General features: G+C 46.4%; 1 protein-coding gene across 2 annotated transcripts; it reads left to right on the top strand.

Moving 5' to 3' along the window:
- Positions 1–15,719: 15,719 nt before the first annotated feature.
- Positions 15,720–20,289, top strand: LOC136452634 (uncharacterized). 2 transcript variants are annotated; one of them, XM_066453236.1, is made up of 2 exons: positions 15,720–16,034; positions 19,069–20,289. In XM_066453236.1, the coding sequence occupies exon 2, from the start codon at positions 19,163–19,165 to the stop codon at positions 19,787–19,789; it is 627 nt and encodes a 208-aa protein (XP_066309333.1). In that variant the 5' UTR covers positions 15,720–16,034; positions 19,069–19,162; the 3' UTR covers positions 19,790–20,289. The 2 variants fall into 2 exon arrangements, with proteins under 2 accessions (XP_066309333.1, XP_066309332.1); XM_066453235.1 differs by having other exon boundaries at positions 18,526–20,289.
- Positions 20,290–25,120: the final 4,831 nt, after the last annotated feature.

The following is a 25,120-nucleotide window of genomic DNA, read 5'->3' as shown; positions in this document are numbered from 1 at the left end:
CTCCAATACCAATTGAAAGGATCAAGATGCCCAAGAAAGGGGGTGAATTGGGCTAATTCTAAAATTCTTTGCAATAATTAAATCCTACACTTAGCCCACTTCACCCCTTGTGCCTAAAAAGTGTTTCTAATGTTCTACCACACAAAAGTCTTGCACCCTAAGTTCCAATCCTACTCTAGCATGTCAATTCTATGAATGTAAAGACAAAAATTGAATTGCTCGAAGTAAATGCTCAAAGTAAAGAGAGAAGGAAGAACGCGGCGATGTTTTGCCAAGGTATAGAAGAGTCGCCACTCCCCACTAGTCCTCGTTGGAGCACCCGCACAAGGGTGTAGCTCTCCCTTGATCCGTGCAAGGATCAAGTGCTCTTTACGGGTTGATTCTTCGATAATCCATCACGGTGAATCACCCACAACCGCTCACAACTTGAGTTGGGTCATCCACAAGCTCTCCGGATGATCACCAAGCTCACAATCACCACCAAGCTGTCTAGGTGATGGCGATCACCAAGAGTAACAAGCACGAACTATTACTTGACCACGACAAGCCTAATGAGAAGGGTGTATGCACACTTTGCTACTCTTGCTTTCACTAATGAGGCCTCTCTTTTGGATTCTCAAATCTTAATCACCTCACTAGGACCTTGCTCTTCTTGGCACTCTCAAGGGTGTATCTCAGCTGTTTGAATGAGCAAAAGTACTCCTTGAATGAAGGGAGGTTGTATTTATACACCCTTGTTCAAAATAAACCATTATGTGCCTCTGCGGGGTGACCGGATGCTTCGATCAATTTTCCCTGAAACCGAGCAGTTAAGTGGTGACCGGACGCTGAGTAGCGTCCGGTCAGCATTGACCGGACACGTCCGATCGTGAAAACCGCTCTCTAGAACCTTACTGGAGTTGACCGGACGCTGGCACCTAGCGTCCGATCACTCACCTCTCAGCATCCGGTCGCACCAGACGAAATCACCTTGATCAAATAAACTAACTGGACTCTGCGCCAGCATCCGGTCAACATTTGATCCTCCATTCACTTCCAACTCATAATCATATGTGAATGAAGTTTACTCCAATTGATCTAAGGGCTATTTAGGAGCTACCTAGTGCAAGATTTGACAAGTGTGCATCACACCTAACCCACTAGACTCACCTAGGTCAAGCTACTAGTCCATACCCCCCTTAATAGTATGGCCAAAGGAAAAACAAAGTCCTAAACTACTCTAAGTGTCTCTTCAACACCAAACGACACTTAGAACTAGTCCATCATTAACCTTGTCATCCATCCTTTGAAAACCAAAACAATTTCCATCGTAGGGGCATGACAACTATGATTGCCCAATCAATTGTCATTACCATGCCCTAACTTAATTGTATCTGCAAAACACACGTTAGTCACAGTAATCTCGTATTGTCATTAATCACCGAAACCCAACTAGGGGCCTAGATGCTTTCAGGCTCAATGGCCAATTGGGCTCTTGGATCAGCGCCCTAATCGGAGGCGTCCAACCGCTCCATGGTTGGTGGGCCCCGTCGCACAGCACTATAAAGGGAGGTGGGGGCCAGGGCTCTAATTACGAGGTTGACCTAAGCCGTCGCCACCGACTTCGCCGTCGCCTCTGCAGTGCCGCCACCGGGACGCTTTCGACCGCCATCACTGCACTATGCCTGCACCTACGACAGCCTAGCGCGTGCGTCACAGCTACCACTACTCCAGCACGACGCGGCCACCGTGATGGCGGCCGTGGACGAACTAGCTACCAAGGTACACCAATGAGCTGTTCATACCCGCTAGATCTGCACCTACAGGTTTAGAAATGTCTATCATTAGTGCTTATTTAGTTCCCAAAAAGATTCCAAAAAAGTGCTACAGTAGCCATCACATCGAATCTTGCGATACGTGCATGGAGCATTAAATATAGACGAAAAAAACTAATTGCACAGTTTGGTTGAAAATTGCGAGACGAACGTTTTGAGCCTAATTAGTCCATGATTGAACACTAATTGCCAAATAAAAACAAAAGTGTTACAGTAGCCAAATTTCCAAAATTCGCGAACTAAACACAGCCTTAGTATTGTCCAATGTCCAGGGATGACACCAGTAACTGAAGCCGGTCTTCGTCGTCACAGGGAAACTCACCGGACAGTTGATCGACAGCAGTGCGGATCTCTCTTTTCGCCTGTTCGCTTGTTGGTTTCGGTCAGCTCAAACCAGCCAGCTATCAGTGTTTTTCTCTCACAATAAAACAGCACCAGTCAGTTCAAACCAGCACAGAAACCAACCAGTAAACATGCCGTTTATCTTGTGCGGTTGTATAGTCAACACGCAGCTAGAGCCTCTATCACATTGTCAGTGGCAACGTACTAGTATCATATCTTTGCTCGTACTACTGGCTACCATGACTATTATAGATTAATCTATAAACTCTATACTACTGGCTCTATTCGCGTGTCCTTAAACTTGATTTAATCTGCTTATTTTTTTATCCAGAATAGTGTTTTTCTCTCACAAATTCATCCAGCATTCCTCCAAACCATACAGATTCCTTCAGAATTCAGACAAGCGAACAGACCTATTTCTCTAAAGTTGTTCATCTAATCAGTCTGTTATTGAATGCATTTATAACCAACTAGCATTTGTAATTATGATTTACATGTCAGTAAGACCCGTCAATTCACTAACATGTATTTAGTTGTCTATGTTAGCATGCCACGTCATCCACTCACATTAACTTATCATTGTTGATCCCTTTGTATAAGTAATTTTATTTCAAATCATCAGTAAGGGGGTGTTTAGTTCTCCAAACTTTTGAATTTGGCACTATGCAAAAAGAAGATTCCTCGTCATATCAAACTTACGGTACGTGCATGAAGTACTAAATGTAGACGAAATCAAAAACTAATTGCACAGTTTGATTGTACTTTGCGAGACGAACGTTTTGAGCCTAATTAGTCAATGGTTGAATAATTATTACCAAATACAAACAAAATGCTACAGTGCAATACAGTGTCGCACTGTGAATTTAACTGCGCCAATTCCGGCCAACTAAACCAGGGCTAATTTTCACGGCAACGCGCGCTTAGTATAAACGAAAAGGAAGGGAGTGAAGAAAACGACAGAACGGCACGTAGGATGCACACAGGTCACCTTGAATTTGAAACATCACAGGTCACAGTAAACAACTCTCCTCACTCACATGGCGCCGCGCTGTTGGAGCACCGACCGAATCGATCGTCGTCCTCGGCCTCTCACTAAGGCCGTGTTTAGTTCACGCACCGAATCGGCGCCGCCAAATTTCAGGTGGTACCGTAGCTACAGTACTGTTTTGTTTTTATTTGGTAATAATTGTCCAATCGTTGACTAATTAGGCTCAAAACGTTCGTCTCACAAAATACAACCAAACTGTGTAATTAGTTTTTAATTTCGTCAACATTTAGTACTCCATGCATGTACCGTAAGTTTGATGTGATGGAAAATCTTTTTTTTGTATAGTGTCAAATTCTAGAGTTGGGAGGAACTAAACATGGCCTAAATGCAGAGCTGTGGCGTGTGCAGTGTACGCAGAGGTGAGAGCCCCAGCACCACTGTAGCTTACCAGTGCAGCCAGCCCGGCCGCATTTGACCGAAGTTTAAACAGCGGCTGCGCATTTGATCGTAAATTTTTAGTCAGAACAGTATTTTTTTCTCACATCAAACCAGTCAGCGGTAATAATCATATATGATCGTATCAGCACCAGCCGAACAGGCTGATGAACGAGCTGCGGTTCTGCAGATCGAAGTTCTCGTCGATTGATCTGGCAACTGGCAAGGGCGCCACCGGCGCTATTGGTCATGTTTAAATTCGGGGCTAAAGTTTAGATATCACATCGGATATTACATGAGAGTGTTTTGGTAGTAATAATAATAAAATAAATTATAGAAATCATCAGTAATCCGCGAGACAAATTCATTAAACCTAATTAATCTGTTATCAGCAGTAGCACCATATTATCAAATCATGGACTAGTTAGACTTAAAAAATTCATCGCAATCTATATAAATAATTATTTTTTAATCTATATTTAATACTCTAAATATACGTGTCAAACATCCGATATAGAGTCACTCGCCTGGATCCGGATCTGGCTTTGCTGCTGACTGGTGTGCTGGCTAACCTCTCCATCATTTCATTTCATTTCATTTCACTGCCAGAAAACAAAATACTACAGTACTATATACTTAAAAAAAATCTGCGAGCCATTACGTAATGTTCGTGATTAGGTTAACTGCAGATGCTCGTAGGCTCATGGCCCTAGGCGACTAGGGGATTCGGTCTAATGACCGGCCGGTTGATTGCTGTGGTTTGGTGAGGAGGGGCTCGTTGGCCGTTGGGAGAATGCAGAGGCAGAAGAATAATAACTGTCTTGTCATTTTTCTCCAGGTAAAAAAACTGTCTTGTCGTCCATCCTCGTCACCAGTGCATCACGCCATCACCCTGCTCCCAGCCGGCATCAATCCAATGCTAGAGCCTAGAGGTCTAGTAGAGCGCACGGCACACGCGCGCTCGAGCAAGCACAACACGATCGCACATGCACACGCGAAGGCTGGCTGGCTGGCTGGGTGGGTGCCCCAGCGGCTAGCGGCTAGCGCCGTAACCGTCGGCTTGCGGCTAGCCGCGTGCCCGCGTACGTAGGACTGAATTTTTTATTTTTTAGCTATTTTTTTAAAAAAAACACAAATATGTCTTTAGAGATTTTTTTTAAAATCTGGACCCTTACCTTGGCGTTATTGTTGCTGGCGCCGAGCTTACACGTCTCGGCGCCAGCGTCCCTGACGTCGAGCTCTTGGGCTCGAAACAGACGTGGCGGTGACATGGCAGGCAGCTCGGCGCCAGTAACCCTAGCGCCGAGGTGGTGTTTTAACCCCGGCTCCAACCTTCCTGTCCAAGCCTTCCTCCTCTTATTTCTCCCCCCTCTCGGGTTTTTTCTCTCCCCACTTCGCCATATCTCACGAATCAGCATATTGGACCTTGGAAACTTTGATTTGATCCGTAGATTTTCGAGAGCAAGGTATCCTCGCCCCCCTACTAGTTTTTTCGCATCGATTCGGTATATATTAGTCGGATTTTTTAACCTAAGAATCGTCATTACTTAGGGTTTTATTCTATCCCTCGATATTTGTATTATACTGCCGTAGGATGATGCCAAGGCGTGGAAAATCTAGCAAACCTAGGTAACCGCAGCGCATGTAGTTATGCTATGGGTTCATTGTTGTGCATCAAATAGAAAACCCTAGGTTTAGGGTTTAATGTTAATTGCTTTCGGTTCTTAAAACGAAATTGGTTGTATTGTAGTTATGGTTCTCATTAACATTAATTTGTGATGTTTTGATTTTTGTTGGTTAAATAACATTCATTTTGTTAGAGGCAAGAAATATAACGGGAGGAGTTTTGGCGAAAACGGATCGTCCTCAAGAATTATACCCCGACACGTCTAGCAAAGATGCCCCCGTCCCTTCTGACCTCCCTGTCCCTAACTGTGACTGTGGTTTTCCGACCCACGTTTTTCAATCGAAATATCCGGACACAGCGGCGCGGTGCTTCTACACATGCAGTCGTTTTAATGTAAGAAATTGTTTCCACTATCTTTTTTTTTCTTTATTTGTGTAAGTATGCTACTAATATTTTGTTGGAATCTCATTGTGTAGGACCATGAGAGGTGCCTTTTCTTTCAGTGGATCGACGGTGCAGACAAGTTTGACCCTAGATACCTCCTTTTCGACGATTGGTTTAGAGGGAGACATCCACGTGAGCACTTCAAGCGGTGGGTTCCACCCCCCCTAACCCTCCACCAATAACGACTAAGGAGAAGCACCTAGCCGCAGTTAGATGACTCGAGGAACCTTCTCTATGTGATTGCGGAGATCGAGCTGTGATAAACCCTGAGAATAAGTTAGAGTTTGTGTATCCAAACAATCATGAAGTAAGTACAAAGTGTATGTGTTGAAATATTGAGCTATATGTGTTCATGTACTAATGTTCTCTTATTTAGGTGTTTTCAATGGCGAAGTGTCGTTTCAAGAAGTGGTTGTATGGTTCTAAGAACCAATGGCCGGAAGAACCGCGAAAGGTTAAGGAAAAGAAGAAAGAAAGGGTAATTTACAAAGCACCTCCTGTCATGTACGAATGTGGTGTTAAATCCAACTATGACCTAGTCCCTTCGGAGCTTGGAATAGGCCATTATTGCGGCCATATGGTTGACTATGATGAGGTTGGTTATTTTTGTGGTAAACATGAAATTGTATTTTGTTTCTTTTGCTAAGACATATATGATATAATTTTTTATTTGAACAGAGCACTAGAAAATGCATGTGGGAATGTTACGATGGTCAAGCTAAGTTATTGGATGAACTGAAGGGGAGGCAAGTAATTGCACGGAAGAGGGGATATGGACCTAACTACGTCAACCTATTCGTTAAACATCACAAAGAAAAGATGCGTGAGTTTGCTAGACAGCGTGATATTTGTAACCCGATTGATGTTAGGCTTGACAAATAGGGATTGGAGAGACGGATGACGTTAGAGGAAAGAGCAAGGAAGGAGGCAAGGGAGGAGATAAGAGTACAGATGCAGGTCTTGATTGAGCATGTTGTTGTATTATATGCCAGTAAGTGCTTGAAAGCCTTTTTTCGTTGTTTGATTTTAAATGTAATATAATCGCGTTGCTAACTGATTGCATTTTATACATGAAGGGATTGGATATAGCGAGGAACATGCCGCAGAGGTGGCTCGTGCAAGGTATGAGGAAATGAAGTTAGATGAGCACAGATCACGAGCTGGTCGCACCGTTCAATCACCGATTGTGTTGTCTGATGAGGGAACGAAGATGAGGATGACACTAGCAGACTGAGTGAGCTCATCGCTCTAGCAGAGACGGGCTTGCAGGCAGAGGAGGTGGAGCAGACTGAACGAGCTCATCGCTCTAGTAGAGGCGGGGTTACATGCGGAGGAGGATGATGACAACACTGACAGACTGAGTGAGCTCATCGCTCTAGTAGAGACGGACTTGTAGGCGAAGGAGGATGACGACGCGTTCTTCACTCAGGCCGCAGAGGCCGCAGATAAAGTGGTGGCCGCTTACTACAGGTGACAAGCAGGTTAGAGCAATACATGTGAGCCTAGCCACAGCAACAGGGTTGTGGTAGACGAATGGTACTCGGATGATGAGTTGCTTACTCAGTATGTTTCAGACTGAGGATTTGAAAGTGCATTTGCCCCATATGTCTACTGTCGGCACGTACTTCTAGTATTATTATATTGTTTAATGTGGCATAGTATTGGACTTTTCATTATGTGGTTGTTTTCATTATTTGTGGTCATAATATTCAGCTTAATATTACGGACGTATTGAAATGTGATCACGTGCTGCAAATAAAACCTAATGAAGTAGGGCATTATATAATTCAACACACAAAACACATAAAATGGCATGTGAGAACATGTACCGAACTAGGGTGCAGAGTTCCTTCGACTAAATCAAACATGCCTTAGGTAATTAAACCAAACAACAAACATATAGATGTGGCATGTGAATAAGATAAAGTCGTCCAAACAACAAACACATAGCAAATTGTGTTGCACCTTCTCCATAGTAGCCTCCCAATGTTGGTGGTGGTGGTGGGGGGTGACGGGGAAGGCCTCTTGTTTTTGTGGTTAGGGCATGTACAATATGGATTATTGCAGAGTGTCTCCTGTGAATCGGCACCATTGTTGTTGTCATCCTATCCGTCGTCCTTGTAACCACTGCTAACTTTCCTTTCTAGATCGAAGATACGGTCCTGCAGGTAGTAGATGTACTCTGCATGCAGATAAATAGGTCGAGGATTGACCCACCTAGTGAACCCATAGTTTTCTTCTGCCAAGGAAGACTACAATAATTATGTCATGTAAGTTATATGGAAGAGGAACATATTGAAGAAACAAATAGTAATAGCAATTACCCATGCTTGCGGGCATTTGAAGAAACGACAACCTCCATCCATTTCCTCGGTGAACATCTGCACTAGGCAGTCCTCACCATACATGCATTTTGGCCACTCTTCTTTCCTTTCATCATATCCTCTCAGTGATGCCTCTTTGGTGAAATCACTTTTGCTCTCAACTAGGAACCTCTCATAAAGAGGTTTCTCAAAGAAATCAGGACCAAGAGAACACTCCCACACAATGGTAGTTCTCTTCCCCTTTCCTCTACCTCTGGACAACCCTCCAGATATTGGTACTGTAATAAAATAAAATACTAAGGAGTGCTCTTCTTCCTTATTGTGTGTGTGAATGAGAGGGGGTGAGGGGTTATTTATAGGTTGAGAGGAGGAATGGAGGCCTCTCAATGTGCCATGTCGGTGATCCGTGTGCCTCTTCACCTCAACCCTTGGATCAAATAGTCATAAGATGGATGGTGGAGATGGAGTGGAGTTATGCTTCCTTGCATGCCAGTACTATGTTAGTGAAGTGATAAATCGCTACTATCCTTGTAACTGAAAAGTCTATTTTCATTGTCTAAAAAGCATAGATTCGTTCACTGTTACTTGAAAAGCCTAGATTCATCTGCAAAGCGTTTGTACAATACGATTGGACTATACATGTTCTAATGAATTTAGCAGTGTAGTATGATTAATGATTCATGAAAAAAAATCGCTTTTGGCTGCCGCTGGCGTTTTTGCTAGGTTTAAATCTTCTGCTTCTTTTGTGTGTTGATGAATGAACTGCCATGAAGTTTTGTGTGCCTGCACATGCTTTGGGTGTTTTAAACCGAGAAGCTCATGCAAATGTAGCTTGCAATCATATTCAGACATTCATATAAGTAACGGGTTGTCGTTGCAATTGTTTTCTTAAGCGATCGAGAGATTGTATTAGCAACTACGATCTGTGACAATAGTTCCATTTGGTCATCGTTTGTGATCATGTACTATATTGGTCTAGTTTAGGTGCCTATCTTACTTTGATCTCTGTTGTTTGTGCCAAGTTGAAAACTTAGAAGGTTGTGAGATAAGTTTTTGTATGTACTATTGATCAAATGGTGAATAAACTTTAAAATGAAATTAAGCATTGCCTAGACCTCCAATATAAAGCTGAAATTTATAACGTCATGTGAAAGAATTTATATGATGGATTAGTTGCAACTATAGCAGCATCATTGGATGAAAGCATTTAATATATATGTTTCGGATTAAGCTACTGAATGAACTAGTATATTACCTATGCTAACGCTACGGCAAATCCCAGCACGTCCAAAGAGATCAACCATACATCCATACATCGTTGTTGTCCTTGTAACTGAAAAGTCTATTTTCATTGTCTGAAAAGTCTAGATTCGTTCACTGTTACTTGAAAAGCTTAGATTCATCTGCAAAGCGTATGTGTACTATATTTATGCCTTTTTAGCAGTGTAGTATGATTAATGATTCATGGAAAAAATCACAAGAGTTTCCCTTGTTTCAAGAGCATCCACACAGTTACAAACACAGACATCATTATATAATCCAAACATTTAATCATCCAAAGAGCACAATGCAACCACAATGAACATCATAATCAACATAACATGTCCTGCATAGTCCAAATAGTCCACAATGTCTATATAGTCCCAAATAGTTATAGGAAAGCAAATACAAAATCCATAATAGTGTATACTAACATCTACCACGACCCTCACTGCCTCCTAGTCTTACCCCTACCCTTGTGACCGAGAGCGCTCGTACCTAGAGTATAAGGGTCAGGTGGATGGCATCGCCTAGTGCCTGGAGGCTGTGTAGGCTGAGTCGAGGGAGCATCATGGAGTTGAGAGGGGCCAAGCTCCTCATGCCTCTGGTCCTCGTCCTCATCCTTGTCTCCTGTAGCTGCTTGGCTAGAGGAACCTAAGCCTCCTCTGCCTATGGAAGGAACGTGCATGTCTTGCATCGTGTCTGTCCTGCAACCACAACGAGCAATCGCACGACGTAGCCAATGTGACAGCCTCTGTTGTACAAAATTATGTTAACTAAAAGAATCTAATGTATTAATAATATGTTTGAAAGAATATTTTAAATCTTACGTCTAAGAAGCTACGCAAGTCGTCGTCCCTGACTCTCGGGCGAAAGCGCTCAATGTCTTCAATGGAGCATTTGAAGGTATTGCCCTACAACAAAGTTCTCAGTAATAATAATTCTGAACAGATAGCAACATATTTTGTTTTCATTTGTACAAGAATCTAACGTATTATAAGGATGCTACAGCTCGAAGGTGGCACTATCTAAAATAGATACCTCTAACGCCTAATGTATTGGTATGCAACTTAACGTAGAAAAATAAGGCAATTAACTTACCACTCTGTCCAATATCGGTCCTGCCTCCACTGATTGGTCGCACGCCGTGTTTTTATTGTCGGAGGACTCGATGTCGGCGTAGTCATCTTCTGTCCACTGTACCCTCAACCTGCAACGTGCCGCACGTTGGTACCAAGCTTGGTACCGCCTGAACTCATGGTTCATTGTAGCTCATTGTTGTCGTCCACGTTGTCGTACATCTCCACCCATTGCTCAATGTAGAACTGGTGGTGCTTCTCCTAGTCAAAAATCTTTCTGTTCTTCTGACGATCCAACCTACATGTATGTCATAATTACTTGAATCCATGTACATGTCACCATATTAATGGAAATAGACTATCATGAGACATTTAAAATAGCAAAACACTTACTTGTGTAAGTCAACGCCAGTTGAGAACGGAGCCATTGGCCAAAGCTGTCTCACTCCAAATTGGCGTACAACTCTATCTAGCAGGTGGAACTCGACAGCATAGAAGCAGATTAGAGGGCACATCATCTTATAGAAGTCGTCGTCCCACCCACACATGTTGCTCAACTAAAAAGTAAGTGCCCTCTCTCCATCGTACGACTCCCACTCCACCTGCAACATGTCCAAACAAGATGTTAGATGTTACACTAATCTATTTCAAGCCAGCATGGGAAATAAAATTTACTTACACTAGACACCGTGAACGTGTCTAGCTCGTTCGTGAACTCAATGTACGCCCGCTCTAACCTCACGTGTGGAACCCTGACCTGGTCACAAAGGTACGCCCACGTCTGCTGCCGACGTGGAGGCTAACCTTGGAACCACTCACGACGAGCCAGAACCTCCGTACGACCAACTGGAAGACGAGCCCACATCCACAGCTCGAGCAGGTACACGCATCCACCAAGTGATGGTATGGACGAAGTCCGATAACACCCCTCGCATAGCTGCCGGTATAGAAAACCCAAGACTGTAGAGCCCCAGCTGTAGTGACCCGTCTGGTCCCAGTCACTGAGGCAGTGGACCCACATCCAGGATGTAGTGTCACCCATGGCGTCGGGGAAGAGAACGCAGGCAAACAGGTGTAGGATCCATGCTCTGTAGTAGTACCCAACTGTCTCCTCATCTGCCTCCTCGGGGCACTGTGCAAACTCTTGCTAGAGCTAGGAGATGAGAACTCTAGAAGTGTGAGCCCCTTGCTCGCCAAACTCACGCCCAAGGAAGGCCTCCACTCATGCTCTCTAGCCTTCTGACCTGCACTGCCCGGTGACTGGGTTGCCGTGAATCCTCAGGCCTAGCATCTTCTGACAGTCCTGGAGCGTGACTGTCATCTCCCTGAAAGGTAGGTGGAAGTTGTGAGTCTCCGGCCACCACCTATATTTTAGACAAAAGCAAGATTACATGTCAAAAAAGGCAAGCGCATGAACAAATAGCCATGAATGGAGGTAATGAATGAATATAATACCTTTCAACCAATGCAGTTATGGCCACTGAGTTGAACTTGGACAACCCACGACGAACCTGAAAAGAGATGACATCCAGGCCAACTCTTTCCAGGAAAGGAGTATACCCGTCGTCGTACCGCATATCCAAGAACCCATTGTGGCATTGTAGCTGGCTCTTCATAGCCGATCTCACACATTTCTCCCACTGATCCGTACAACTAATCGGGATCATTCGCCTGAGGATATTGAGAGGAGAACCTAGGTGCAGTACACCCTCAACTGCAATGCCATCATCTCCAAGGCAATACAGCTCCTTCCGAGCCCTTGCAACCATATCAGTAAATGAAGGCCTATCATTGAATAGTACAGGCACGCTTTACATGTCAACAAACTCAACATATCCATAGCGATCGTATTCAATGGTGCCTCCATGATATATGGTCACTAGGTTATCCATCTAGTTCAAACACATAACAAAACACATGTCCTTTAGTCCAAATTAGACGATAGATAGTACCTAACAAGTACTTTCTAACTATAAACTAAGTAAATAAGATAACAACTACATACATAGATACAATGTAGTAACTAAATAGCTAGATCCTATTTAGTTAACTAAATATGTAACTACCTATCTAAGTAGCTATCTAACTATATCTATGTATCTATGTTTCTATCTATCTACATATATATCTTACTAGATCACTAACTAAATCAACTACCTGCGTCATCACATTAACTAGTAAATAACAAATGCCAAAACTACTATACTACAATCAAAGCTAACTAAGTACGCACATTGTAAATTCATAATTTTTACCTGTCTGACGACGAAGTCACGGACGTCGACGGAGTCGCAGCGGATGCCAGGCGTGGGTCAGGCCGACGAGCGGGCCAGAGTGGCACCGGCGGGCGCTGCAGGTTCGGGGCGGAGGGCGACGGGATTTGCCCGGCGTCTCCGCACGGAGCGTACGGCTCGGCACGAGAGGCAGGACGGCGGCGCGGGCGAGGACGTGGTGGCGAGCGGACGGTCAGGCGCGGGCTCGGGGCACGGCCGCCGCGGTGGAGCGCGGAGTGGGGGGGGGGGCCGGGCGGCGGAAGGGCGGCCGGTGGAGGAGAGTGCGCGGTCTGCGGCGGGGTGCTCTGCTCTGGCGAGAGAGGGAGAGAAGAGAGGGCGGGGCCCATACGTATAAAGGCTCGGCGCCTAGGGATTATTGCGCGGCTGAGCTCGGCGCCATGACCGCCACGTCTGCTTCGAGCCCAAGAGCTCGGCGCCAGGGATGCTGGCACCGAGTTAAGGGTCCAGATTTTGAAATCTTTCCTCCGGGAGTGTATTTGTGAAAAAATTTCAAAAAAAAAAGCTAAAAAATAAAAAATTCGGTACGTAGGACACGTTCGCGCGGCGGCTATAAAGAAATCGTTGAAGGCGTGAGGCCAAACCACACCCACAGGCCGGGAGGAGAATTGGAGATGGAGGGCCAACATGGACGTGACGCGATCCTTGATAGGACGCGCACTGCGCAACCATCAACCACATTATACCACCAGCACTGTAGTATTGATTGAAAAGGAGAAAACGCGAAAAGAATGTTAGGTCCACTCTGATTGATCGTTTTGTTTGTCCGACACGAACTGACTAGACATGGCATTAAAAAGAGAGTACAGTACGTACTTTGCGGAGGGAAAAAAAAAACAAAGCAAAACAGTACAAAATGATTCATCATAGTAGCTGCCGTCTACGTTTGCTAAAAAATACCGTCATTGTACAAAAATATATACATAATCACTTAAATTACTTAGAGATAGAGTAGAGGATGGATGGTGTGAGATGTGAAACCTTACCATCTAGTAGTACGAACAATATATCATATGGACAAAAAAATTGATTCCTTTTGTTTCAGGAAATGGTACATGCGCAAATATTTAAGAACATGCATAAGTATGCATTTATCCTTATATATAATGTACAAGGACACTCAAACACCCTACTTATATATGAACACCTCAATTGACTAGGCCAACACATTTTAAAATTAACAAAGTCACCGTAGACATCTTCTTTTTAGGGCTCCTTTGGAATGGAGGAAAAACATAGGAATTTTGGAGGATCCAAATCCTACGGGAAAAAAAATCCTATTGATCCCTTCGGAACAAAGGAATGTTTCCCACCAATTCCTTTGAAATTACTATGGATTGGGTCAATTTTGGATGAATCTAAACATGAGCTCCAACCTCAGGCCTTGCTTGGAACGTGGGAATTTTTTCATGTTCCTGTGTTTTCCAGTGAAAATGAACTGATTCCTGTGCAATTCCTGTCAAATTCATTGTTTTGTTTCCTATGATTTTCCTGCATTGCTTCCAAAGACATATTCTTTAAAGTGTTAGTGCATTTCATTTTGATGTTCCATAGGAAAGGAACCAGAGAATCCTTTAAAGTGTTAGTGCATTTCATTCTGATGTTCTTCCTATTCTTATGTATTGTAAATCCTTTGTTCCAAAGGAGGCCTCAATGGATATGTTGTTTATTATTGAAAAAAATAATTAGTTAAAGAAACAGGCACTTGTGCTAAAATACTACTACTACTACAAAAGTCAACAGACTTCTTTACGCAAAAAAAAAAAGTCAACAGACTTCAGTCACACATATTTCCATCCACTTCATCAACTGAGGCATTCTCATCCAATTTGACGGTGAGCAATGGGGTGCTAAGGCGTGGATGTGTGTTTCAATCACAGTAAAAACGGAATCACGTACTCCGTATAAACTAAGGTTCTCTTTAGCAGGTTTTTTAAGGCTTTATGTGTAACTTATTTTGCCAAATGTAAGTTCATAAAATAGCTCTACAAGAGAATCTACAGAGGAGAAGTCATTTTTATACTAGAAGGGTGAAGTCCTTAAAACGTGACTTCTGGAGCTTCTATGTACTATTCATTTATTCTTAGACAAGGGTGTTTGGGACTACTCCACTCCACGTTTTTAGCTCAGTTTTACGTTTTTTAGCCAAATGGTTTTAGCTCTACGCACTCTGTTCGAGGAAAAATGGTGGAGTTGTAAGAGCACCTAAACAGGTGCTCCATAAACTCTAATTTTTTGTGAAGTTGTTCCACGGTGAAGTTTATGGAGCAATCCCAAACACCCCGAAGTCAAAAAAAAAAAAAAGCTCTGCCAAATTTTGGATAGGACGTGGTCACTCATGGATTTTTTTTGAAATGGAGGGGGTACAGCTACAGCATATCACATGGGATCGAGTGAGTACGTGGCGCACATCGTGAAGGGGCAAATCAAATGAAAAAAAAAGAGTAAGAAAATTTTGTTTAAAAAGATGCCAAACTAAGTGGCTGTCACGAGAAGAGAGAAGAACTCAAACAAGATTCTCACTGTTCTCGGTAACAAAAGTAGCATTCACAGTTCCCCGCCGCAACCTACTGCACCGCAAAAATTTTAGAACACTGCCTGGATTGTAAATAGTATTTGCAATAATTTATTTATTCGAAATAAATTATGGATGCTTCGAGTGGTCTCACCTTTCAGAAAGTAAAATAAAACCTAACGTCGCCGTCTCAAATTTGAGCCGAGCCCATTTATGCCGAATTTATATTTCGTTGATTGATGAATCAGCAACGCCTCAAATTAATATGCGCTTGCTTCCACGGCAAATCATTATCCCTAGTTAGCTTATATAGAAAAATAATATTACTGCATCCCACCTCATCATCATAAAACAATTCTAAGAACTCGCGTATTCTCGGCACCAACCGTGCTTATTCGTCCCAGGACGCTAGCGAAATACCAGAACCACAGAATGGCTTTCCTGCAAAACCCCCTCGATCTGCCCCTGCCTGTGGTGCGACAGGTCTGCTCCCCCAACATTTCCGATGCAAACTTCGCAGAGGTCGTCGCGTATAAAGTCCCGAGGAAACAGAGCCGCGAGGCACGGCGCTCGCTCGCCTGCCAGCACAGAGCAGAGAGCAGACGCAGACAGCTCCTGCCGTCTTCCTCGGCACCGCACAAATAGCCACCCCTGACCCCCAACCCGCAAGCGCACCGCCCGCCACGGGTCAGAGCCGGCGAAGAAGCAGGATCCCCTTCGGTTCGCCGCTGCCGTGTCCATGTCTCCCGACGCGCCCCGGCCGGCCGTGGCGCTCGCGTTGCTGAAGCCCGCCCCCGGCTCCGGCCTCTGACGACGCCTGCGGCGCCGCACGCCCGTGTCACGGACTTGTTCGGGGACAGCCAACACGCGAGCGAGGGGACCGAGAGGGTAGCACAACCTTCGCTGTGACTCTGAGTAAGCTCCCTCTCGTCACCCCAACCTTTCAGCGAAGCTGCTGTTCTTGCTCTTTTTCGAATATGCTCGTGCTTTGAATACAAAAAAAAAATGCTTGCACATAGCGACTCTTTATTAATAGAGAGAAACACCCCCTTTCTCTACAGACAGACACAGCCTCCGCCCTCCGGGCTCGGCTTTGATGAATTGTGAGTGGCTGTAGAAATAACCTCGTGGCCCATGGAGTAGTACTACCTCGGCAAGCGTGGTGTCCTAGGAGATCTAGCCCGCTGCCTGCAAGACTGGCACGTTCGTTTGCGCTATTCAACCAGCTTTATTCCATATATTCTAAAATCGTGTTTCTCTTCACCGATAAATTAGCTATATAAATCAGCACAAACCGATTTAATACAAGCGGAACACACCGGCAACGGTGGCAGGGCGCTAGGTGGCGTTGGCGTGGCGCAGAGGATTCAGACCCCAGCCCCGGTTCTTCCGCGGTGACACCGAGTATCATACGCCCGGCCTTCAATTTTGTAGTCACCGAAATTACTGCTCCATGAAGTATTTGGACGCCATTGCCAATTCCGCCATGCATCCCTTTGCCGTCGGGTTTATTGGCTTCGACCTCTAGGCAAAGGGTAGAGCGACCGGTCCGGTCCTATGACAGGCACGCCATGGCTGCGGAATCTTACCCTTTGTTTACGCTTGTTGTCATCCTTGGCTGGCTCTCGCCCCTTCGTCCAAACCTACCGTAAGGCCATGACCAGGTCTAGAAGGCAACAGGCAGCCAACCTTAAGGCTATGGCTGTGAAGCCTCAAGCCTCCATAGCTGCATTGCTGTTCAAGTCGAGCACATCAAACCGACAAGATGTGTCTAACCTCCTTCTTTCTTGTGATTGTACCGTGCTAGCTAGGCTTCTAGCAGTAAATCCCTGGCCTTGCACGGTTGCAACTTCCAACGATCACATAGCTTATATATCAGCATAAACTCTATAAAATCATATTTGTAAGAGAGACAAATTTATATGAAAGAAAACAATCGGAATCGAGGCTTCGTGGCCTGCTAATCATCGTCCTGTTCGCTTGGGCTTGTCTGACTGATAAATCATAGCTGAAAGTATTATTGACTGATTTAGTGTGAAAGAAAAATACTGTTCGTTGACTGAAAAAGTATGGCTTATAAGTCAAACAAGTCCAAACACACAGGGCGTATGCCATATTCTTTCAGTTAGCGACGTGACGGCCTACTCATCAATAATATCATTCTAAAAATTTAAGACATGTCGCCGTTTCTGCCATCCATGCGCTGCTGATAGCACACCGGGCCCTTTCCCTTTCATGAGCAAGGCCTCTTTCCACATAGGAAGCTACTGATTTCCTCATTAATCAAACAGTTCACATAGTACCCCCTTGGGGTGTGGTCGTGTGGACCTGTACGCTAACAGCATTTAAATGGGTCTGCTTTGCTTAACCACCGGACGGGACGCGCACTGCACATCAAGGAAGCGTGCAGCTTGGTCGCTGCAATCATCATCATCGTGTCTTCCAGGTTATGGTTCATCTAACCTGCAACTGCAATGATTTGGGGGCAGGGACGACACGGCAGGTTGCGCTCTGCTTGCTACGTAGGAGCACACCCGTTGTTTAATTGCCGTGTCTGGATGTGCACCACATTAGGACACGGCAGGGTGCGGTGCTGTGCAGGGCATCATGGCCCCAGGCCTTTGGACGAGGGCATGAGGCACATCTCTGCAAACATTGGAGGAATCTGGAGGAATCTAAAGGAATCTGGATGAATCTGGAGGAATTTGTGAGAGGAAAATACTGTTCTGGATAAAAAAAGAAGCGGATCAAACCGAGTTTAAGGGCACGCGAACGGACCAATCTCAAGTTAAACGTATCCAAAGCCCGTCAATTTAATCCACGCCGGGCCGCCGGGCCGTCGGGCCTGCTGTGGGCCAGGCAGGGAATCGGCCGGCGGGCGATGAGAGATCCATGGCACGCCATGGCTGCTGCTGCCTGGCCAGCATGCATGGTCGGGTGCTGATGTGCTCTACAGTTCCCGGTTGTACCCGTCCAACGTGTTCGCACAGTGCTCTGGACGAGCAGCTTGTTCGCTCGCTCCGTCCAGAGCTTGTTCGCTCGCTCCTGTAGGATCGTGGATTATAAATTGGAATAGTATTTTTTAATCAAACGAAACCAATCAGCCGTAAATTTACGATCAAAAGTCCCCCCCGGCCGGCCGCGGCCCCCCGACGCCAAGCAGAGCAGAGCGCGTAGTACGTGCCGTCTCCTCCAAAAGCAGCGGCAGAGGAGGGAGCAGAACAGAGCAGAGAGCTGCAGGGTGGACACTGGACTGGTGGCGCCTACCATAGGCTAGCTTCTGCAGTCCTGGAGGCCCGTAACCGTAAACCGTTACTACTCTCGCGAGCTGTCTTCCTGGCGTGGTGTCACTCGCCAGATTACTGTTACAATTTATTTACTGCTGTGTTTTCTCACGTGTCGACAGCCTCACAGAGCAGCTCCCGTCCTCGAGTCTTTGCGGGTGTTGTGGCTTGCTTTTGACATCAAGTGTTTTCTTGTTGTACGTGGCGCTAGCGTGACAGTAGCGTCCTAATGGTGGCAGTGGTTCCGTCTTGGTCTTGGCGGTCTGGTCTGGTCTACTCGAGCCAAGCCACTACTTGGTGCCTCGCCATCTGCCAAAACCTTCCATTTCTAGGGGGTTTTGCACATTGCCCGCATGTGTCCATGTCCGGGGCTCGATTCGCAACATGTGGCGGCGTTCCCGGCCCCCCACTGTGCCGGAAAACGACACCTTTCCCTCAGGCCTCACACACAGCGAGCGCGGTCCACCACTCTGAGTACATAATTACTGCCCCCGTTTACTCGCCAGCCCCCCTCCCGCTGCTCGCTCGCTCCCCCTCGAAACCCCGCTGCGAAAATTCGGTGGTGTGTGTGATGCGGTGACGCCATGGCCGTCTGGCCTATTTCTTCAGTCGCGCTTCAGCTCACGGTTCGCTCCTCCTCCTCTCCTCCTCCCCGCGATGGACAGGCAGCACCGCAATCGGCATCGGCGTGAGGACTTGACCGGCGGCGGGCGCGCCGGGGTTCGTGTTCGTCGCGGCGGCGGCGCCGACGGTGGCGCGATGGAGGCGAGCCGGCGCGGGCGGTTCTACCACCACGACGGGCCCGGCGCGGCGGCCGTCCCGGTGGTGGACCAGGCGGACTGCACGGCGCAGACGTGCCGGTCCTGCGTGGCGGTGACGCTGGCGGACGCCATCGCGCTCGGCTGCTGCCCCTGCGCGGTGGTCAGCCTGCTGGGGCTGGCCTTCGTTAAGGCCCCGCTCGCCCTGGCGCGCCAATGCCTGCGGCGGCTGCGGCGGCGGCGGGGCGAGCTGCGGCACAAGAAGCGGGTGCGCGACGTGGACGGCCCCGCCGCCAAGGCCAAGTGCCGCCGCTCCGACGACGCCGGCGGCGGCCACGGGGCGATGGAGGCGCTGGACGCCGCCGACGCCGCGTCGAAAGGCGCGTGGTGGGGCTTGGAGGTGGACGCTCGCGGAGAGGCGGCCACGCGGGCTGCGAGGGCGAGCAACTCGTCGTCAGCGTCAGGCAGGCTCGACGCGGAGAAGGTGTGGATGGAGATGTACCGGGTGGGGCACTGGGGGTTCGGCCGCCTGTCCATCTCCGTGACCCCGCCCCCGGCCGTCAGGCCCGGCCGCAGCCCCGACGGCGACGGCGACAGAAAGGACGTGGACCTGCGGTGCGAGTCGTGACAGGCGAAGCCTTCGCCCGTGCCGTCCGATACGCCGCCGCCGCCGCCGGCGGTCAGCTCCGGGGCAATGCCGGAAGTCTGGGAAGCAAGCAGGTCCTCTGACTTTGCACGGTCAAGTCAGAGGACATGGTCCGTGCATCGGAGCTCCGAGGAGAATCCGCTTGGGGATGCTTGGATGGAGACGACGCGGCATGATTGGAGCCGGGCATGGGGATTGCTGCTTGATTCGCCCGCCTTGGCGGCAAATCGTCGTGTCGCGTGCGCTGCGCAGCCCCCCAGCCAGAACCAGAACACTTCAGACTTCAGTGCACAGCGGCAAACCCGGGAGGGCCTTCTGCAGCTCCGCTCGTGACCAGCTAGTTTCCAAGTGGCCGTGTTCCTTCTTCCATTTGTTTTTCCTTCTTCTCCATTTGGTTCTGGAAGCCCTACCTGTGTTTTTACAAGCTGTACATAATTAATTTGAGCGGTCGAGTTCTTCGATGTCGCTGTAATTTTTTGGGCGATCTCTGACTCTCTGCTGTATATATACTTGCTTCTCTTTTTTCCCCGGAAATACTGTACTACAATCCTTGGTTCGAATTGGATCGTCGGTGTCTGATCAGACGGATTGCTTAAAGCCAGATTCACGCTCGACCGCTATGGGCTTAACCAAGCGTGTGCGACTGTCCACTATCCCATTTTTCACCTGACTACCTGAGCAATTATTATCTTTATTACATCCCATGTACGCATAACTAAAATGCTCTTCATACGAAATTACTGCCTTCTTCCTTGTGTATTTATGTGGTGAAACTGAAACATGGTAGGCACCCACTGTACTTCCCCGTCGGGGTTTGAGTTTGACCGGCACCTCCTCACGCACGAGTGCTTACGTCTTCCTCGTGCAAAACAGGACACAAACATGTTTTTGTCGTTCATGTCTCTGCGCCTTCATCATCCTCACTCAGTCACTCTTGATCAGTCAATGGCCGACACCACCACACGAGCTCTTTTGTTGTTTAGTAAGTACTTCTGTGCACGCTAAGCGAATGCGAGCTGTCGATAGACTATACTCCTAGAAGCCTCCGTCGCCACCAAAAGGACTACTATCGGTGACACCAACGGAACTATTGGTTATTCAGTTGAAAGTTCAATTTGGTTTGGGACTTCAGGAACTCTCATCCCTAGTCCTCCAACAGTTATTTTCGCTTCTAGTCGGAAATGATCTTTTCTACCAAACATGTGATTTATTCTTTTGTTGTAGCTGATCAAAAGATTCGCAGCGGAACTGAAAAGGCCCAAGTTCCATCCTGAAACTATTGGTTGAAAGCTTTCAGTTAGCAGTAACGACATAGGCACAGGTCGAGCCCACTTTTCCTGAAATGGATGATCTCAGTCGTTATTTTGGTTGAGGGAATGAAAGCATCCTAGATTCCTATTTATATACTGACGAGTCGTATGAGCTTTAATTTCGTTTTCTGAGTCAGTAAAACATGTACGTATCTCTCTGCAGAGTTTTGGCTACAATTATTTGAATACTACACTCATGGTCATGGACACGTTCTATGACTTTTTTTTAATACTATAGATTGCGTTAGCTCCTCGAAAGGAAGCAGCCGCCACGTAACTTAAATTTTTTCTGTTCGTCGGATCTTCGAATCGATGGCCCAGATCTCTTGAAATCGATTTTCGTCCAGAACAGCTTCCTGTCGTCCTCTCCGGCTTCTTCATTTATTTACCTTCTACGGCTTCTTCTTAGAATCCAGCGAAACGAACCTAGCTTCTGATTTTTCTTTCCCAAACTTCTGCTTCTTCTTCCTCGCTCTCTCTTGTCCGCTCCCTCCCTCTCTCGATCTCTCCCGACGCGCGGCCAGGGCGGTGGCCACCGGCGCCAGCGGCTGCGGCCGCCCTCGTCCTCCCCCTCAACCTCCCCCACCTGCTCACCGTGCTGCCGGGCCGCGCCGCCGCTCCCCGGCCTGTGCCGCGGCACCGCCAGCGGTGGCTGTCCCTGGCCACAGCGCCGCATGACCGGGCCCTGCCGATGGTTGGCCGCCAGTGTGGCTGCCCTCTATAAGTGCATCTGATCCTTTAGTGGGTTTTGGTGAATTGAATGACAACACCATTAAAGGCCTAATAAATTTGCTAAGTGTTGAACAGGAAATTAAATTTATTGCATATACTTGTGGATTGTGGAACGGGAAGTGTATACAGGTTCAACAAGAAGACAAACTTGATGATATTCCAGATAATGTTCAAATAAAGGCCAAATTGTGTATTGTTGTAGTTTAAGGAAAAGACAACAATGCAAATGGAATCAATGAAATGACTTCTGTGTTGTGGGATACCATAGTATCATGAGAAAGCAAGTATATTTGGCAAATGGTAAATGAGACATGAGTTGATTATTTTGGATTGGTCTCAATAATGTCTTACTTTGCATGAACAAGAAGAGTTTAATAGTGGATTAGCTTTGATCGAGGATTGAAGAATAAGTCAAGAATGCATAAGTGAACAAATACCAAGCAAAGGTTAAATGACAAATGACACAACTCATATTGGATATAAGTCAGTCTCTATGTTGGTTTGCTTGTATGGATAAAAATTTGGAAAATCACTTTGTATTGAATTGATCAAGTTAGAAGTATGAAGATAGATATTGAAGTGAGTGTTAGGAGTGTCAAGCCAAAATAAAAAGGATACAAGGAATCGTGAATTGGCTTGACCATATTGATGTTGATTCATATATGTCTCTATGTGAATCAAACAGACCCTTGATTGATCTCAACATTCATATCTAGAAGATATTCAAGCAAGGATCACAATATTGAAGAAAGGGTTTTTCAATGGATGCTTAATATGATGTGACTTGAGTATGGCTCGATAAGTTGAAGATAGCAAGGAAAGGGCTTCGAGGGACTAAGCGAAGGTGAAGGGCAAGCAATGGCTTGAGGACTGAGGTACCATGGCTAAGGTGAAGAAGAGAGTACTTGGATTGAGTCAAGGAACTAATTGAGCTATGAGGAGTCATATTGTGTTGAGGATCAAATCATTAGTAGAAGTCGCTTAAAGCCATGAGGTGAACTCATATATATGGAAATGGTTCAAGTCACATGCTCAAGGTATGTTTGCTCAAAGAGATGAGACAAAGTTGATTGCAACCCCTTATGAAGCGATTTGAGAAGAAATAGCATATGAAGACATTGAAGACTTAAGTGGTGGAAATGGTTATACTCTCTTGATCTTGAGTATAGATATGGCGTAGTATCAAGGGGGCTGCAATACGAATCAAAGATAAGTCTCAAGTGCTCAAACTAACCGAACCTAAGTGCTAACATGAGAGAAACACACTAGCACAACACTTGCACTTGTTGATCTTGGGGCTTGTTCTTTGTTGGGTTGGATAGCTCTCGAAACAAGCTTTCTAGAATGTGCAAGATCACTAAAAACAGAGTTCGGAGTAAAAAGTTATGGCGTTTTCTATCAGGTGACCTGTGCTGTTTCTTAGAGCTACGCCAGTGCCGTGAATTTTCGTAGCAGTGCCGCGGGTCGACGTGACAGTGCCGCACCTGTATAGGTCATAACGGCTAGTTTGTGTGGGGTGGCTATAAATACACATCCCACGCCTCCTGGTGTTGCTGCTGATGCTCTAACCATTCCAAACCCTTCCCAAGCCATTTGTGAGCTCTCTCTAACCTCTCTCTTTGTGAGAGTGAGTGATTGATTAACTGTTAGAGAGCAATTAAGAGCAATCCAATCCTTGAGCACTTGTCGGGCTTTGTTAATCTTCGTTGAGCATTTGTTGCTCTTGGAGGTGAAGCCCGAGCTCCCGTGTTTGTGGTGAGCCACGGGAAAGTTTGTTAATCACCCCATCGATCTAGTGAAAACCCCTCATCTCAAGAGTTCACTCTGTTGACTTGAGAACGGGGATAAGGGTTGCAAAGCCCAAGCCTTAGTGGATGCCTCAACAACGTGGACATAGGCAAGCTTTGGTGGTGAGCTGAACCACGGGATAAATCATGTGTCTTCTCTCTTTTTATGTTTTGAATTGCATTATCTATGTTCCACTAGATCTACTTGGTTGTGTGTGTTTGTGAGTGCAGGTACTTAGTGGACTTGATATTGGACATCTCCACACACATCACCAAGTTTGGGTTCTAGGCATAGCTGTTGTTGAACTCTCTATGCAGGCGCGTGAAGGCTTTAGTTTGGTTTTGGTGAATTGATGACACCCTAAGCGCTAACCTAATTTATCAAAGTGATCATGAGATAGGTAGCACTATTCCAAGTAATGGAGCAATGGTAAAGATCATGATGATAGTGTGGTGACCATGATGATCAAGTGCTTGGACTTAGAAAGGAAGAAAGAGAAAAACAGAAAGCTCAAGGCAAAGGTGAAACTTAATAGGAGCTTTTTGTTTGTTGATCGAGACACTTAGTGAGTGTGATCACACTTAGGATAGATGGTCGTACTAGTAAGAGGAAAGCTCTTATCGAATAACTCGATCATCTAGTGCCACTAGGTATTGAAATACTTACATTGCATTTTAGGCCAGGGCACATTCGGTGAGAAGGTGATTAACCTTTGAAAAATGATTGTGAAAATGCTAACACACTTGCATGCGATGGTGAAACACTTGGAGTGTTAGCACATTTACAAAGGTGGTGAAAAAGGTGAAGAAAAGGAGGCATTGCCAGGCTCGGGGTGCTGCCACGGGGGCACTGCTACCCCTGTCAGGTGCACCGCCACCCCTGTGGTGGTGATCGGCAGAGTTGGCTGAGAGGGAGGTGTTCTGGGTGGCACCGCCACCCCTAGGGCAGTTTCCATTTGGATGTGGCCGAGAAGGGCTGGTGCTGGGGCTGGCATCGGAAGTGTCGGTGTGCACCGCCACTAACCATGACGGTGCACCGCTGTGGATACCGCCCCTTTTCAACAGAGAGCGGGTGAACTAGAGTTGGGCACCGCCACCCCTGGGCGGTGCATAGCCCCATTTTTTAGAGAGCATGAATTTCAGGGTGTTGGCTGGGGTGGCACCGCCACCCCCTGTCCGGTGCCCCACCGCTTGTCCGATGACCGCTGACAGTCAAACTAGCCGTTGGATTCGACCGTTAGGGGGCACATGTCAACGAAATATGTCCAACAGTCTACTAAGGGGTATACCCATGGTAATAGATGAATCGGTGGAGGTGCGCGTGAGGGAACTAGATGGTGACACAGAACATAAGATACAACGATTAGGCAGGTTCAGGCCATCGACTTGGCACAATACCCTATGTCCTATGTCTTTCGGTGGGCAGTATTGCATATGTGTTTACACCAAAATTTGGGAAGAAGAACATGGAAACTCGAAGCTTC

This window comes from Miscanthus floridulus, chromosome 5, assembly GCF_019320115.1.
Source record: "Miscanthus floridulus cultivar M001 chromosome 5, ASM1932011v1, whole genome shotgun sequence".
NCBI lineage: Eukaryota > Viridiplantae > Streptophyta > Magnoliopsida > Poales > Poaceae > Miscanthus > Miscanthus floridulus.
The sequence above is the reverse complement of the archived record's forward strand: the minus strand, read 5'-3'. Positions and strand labels throughout refer to the sequence as shown.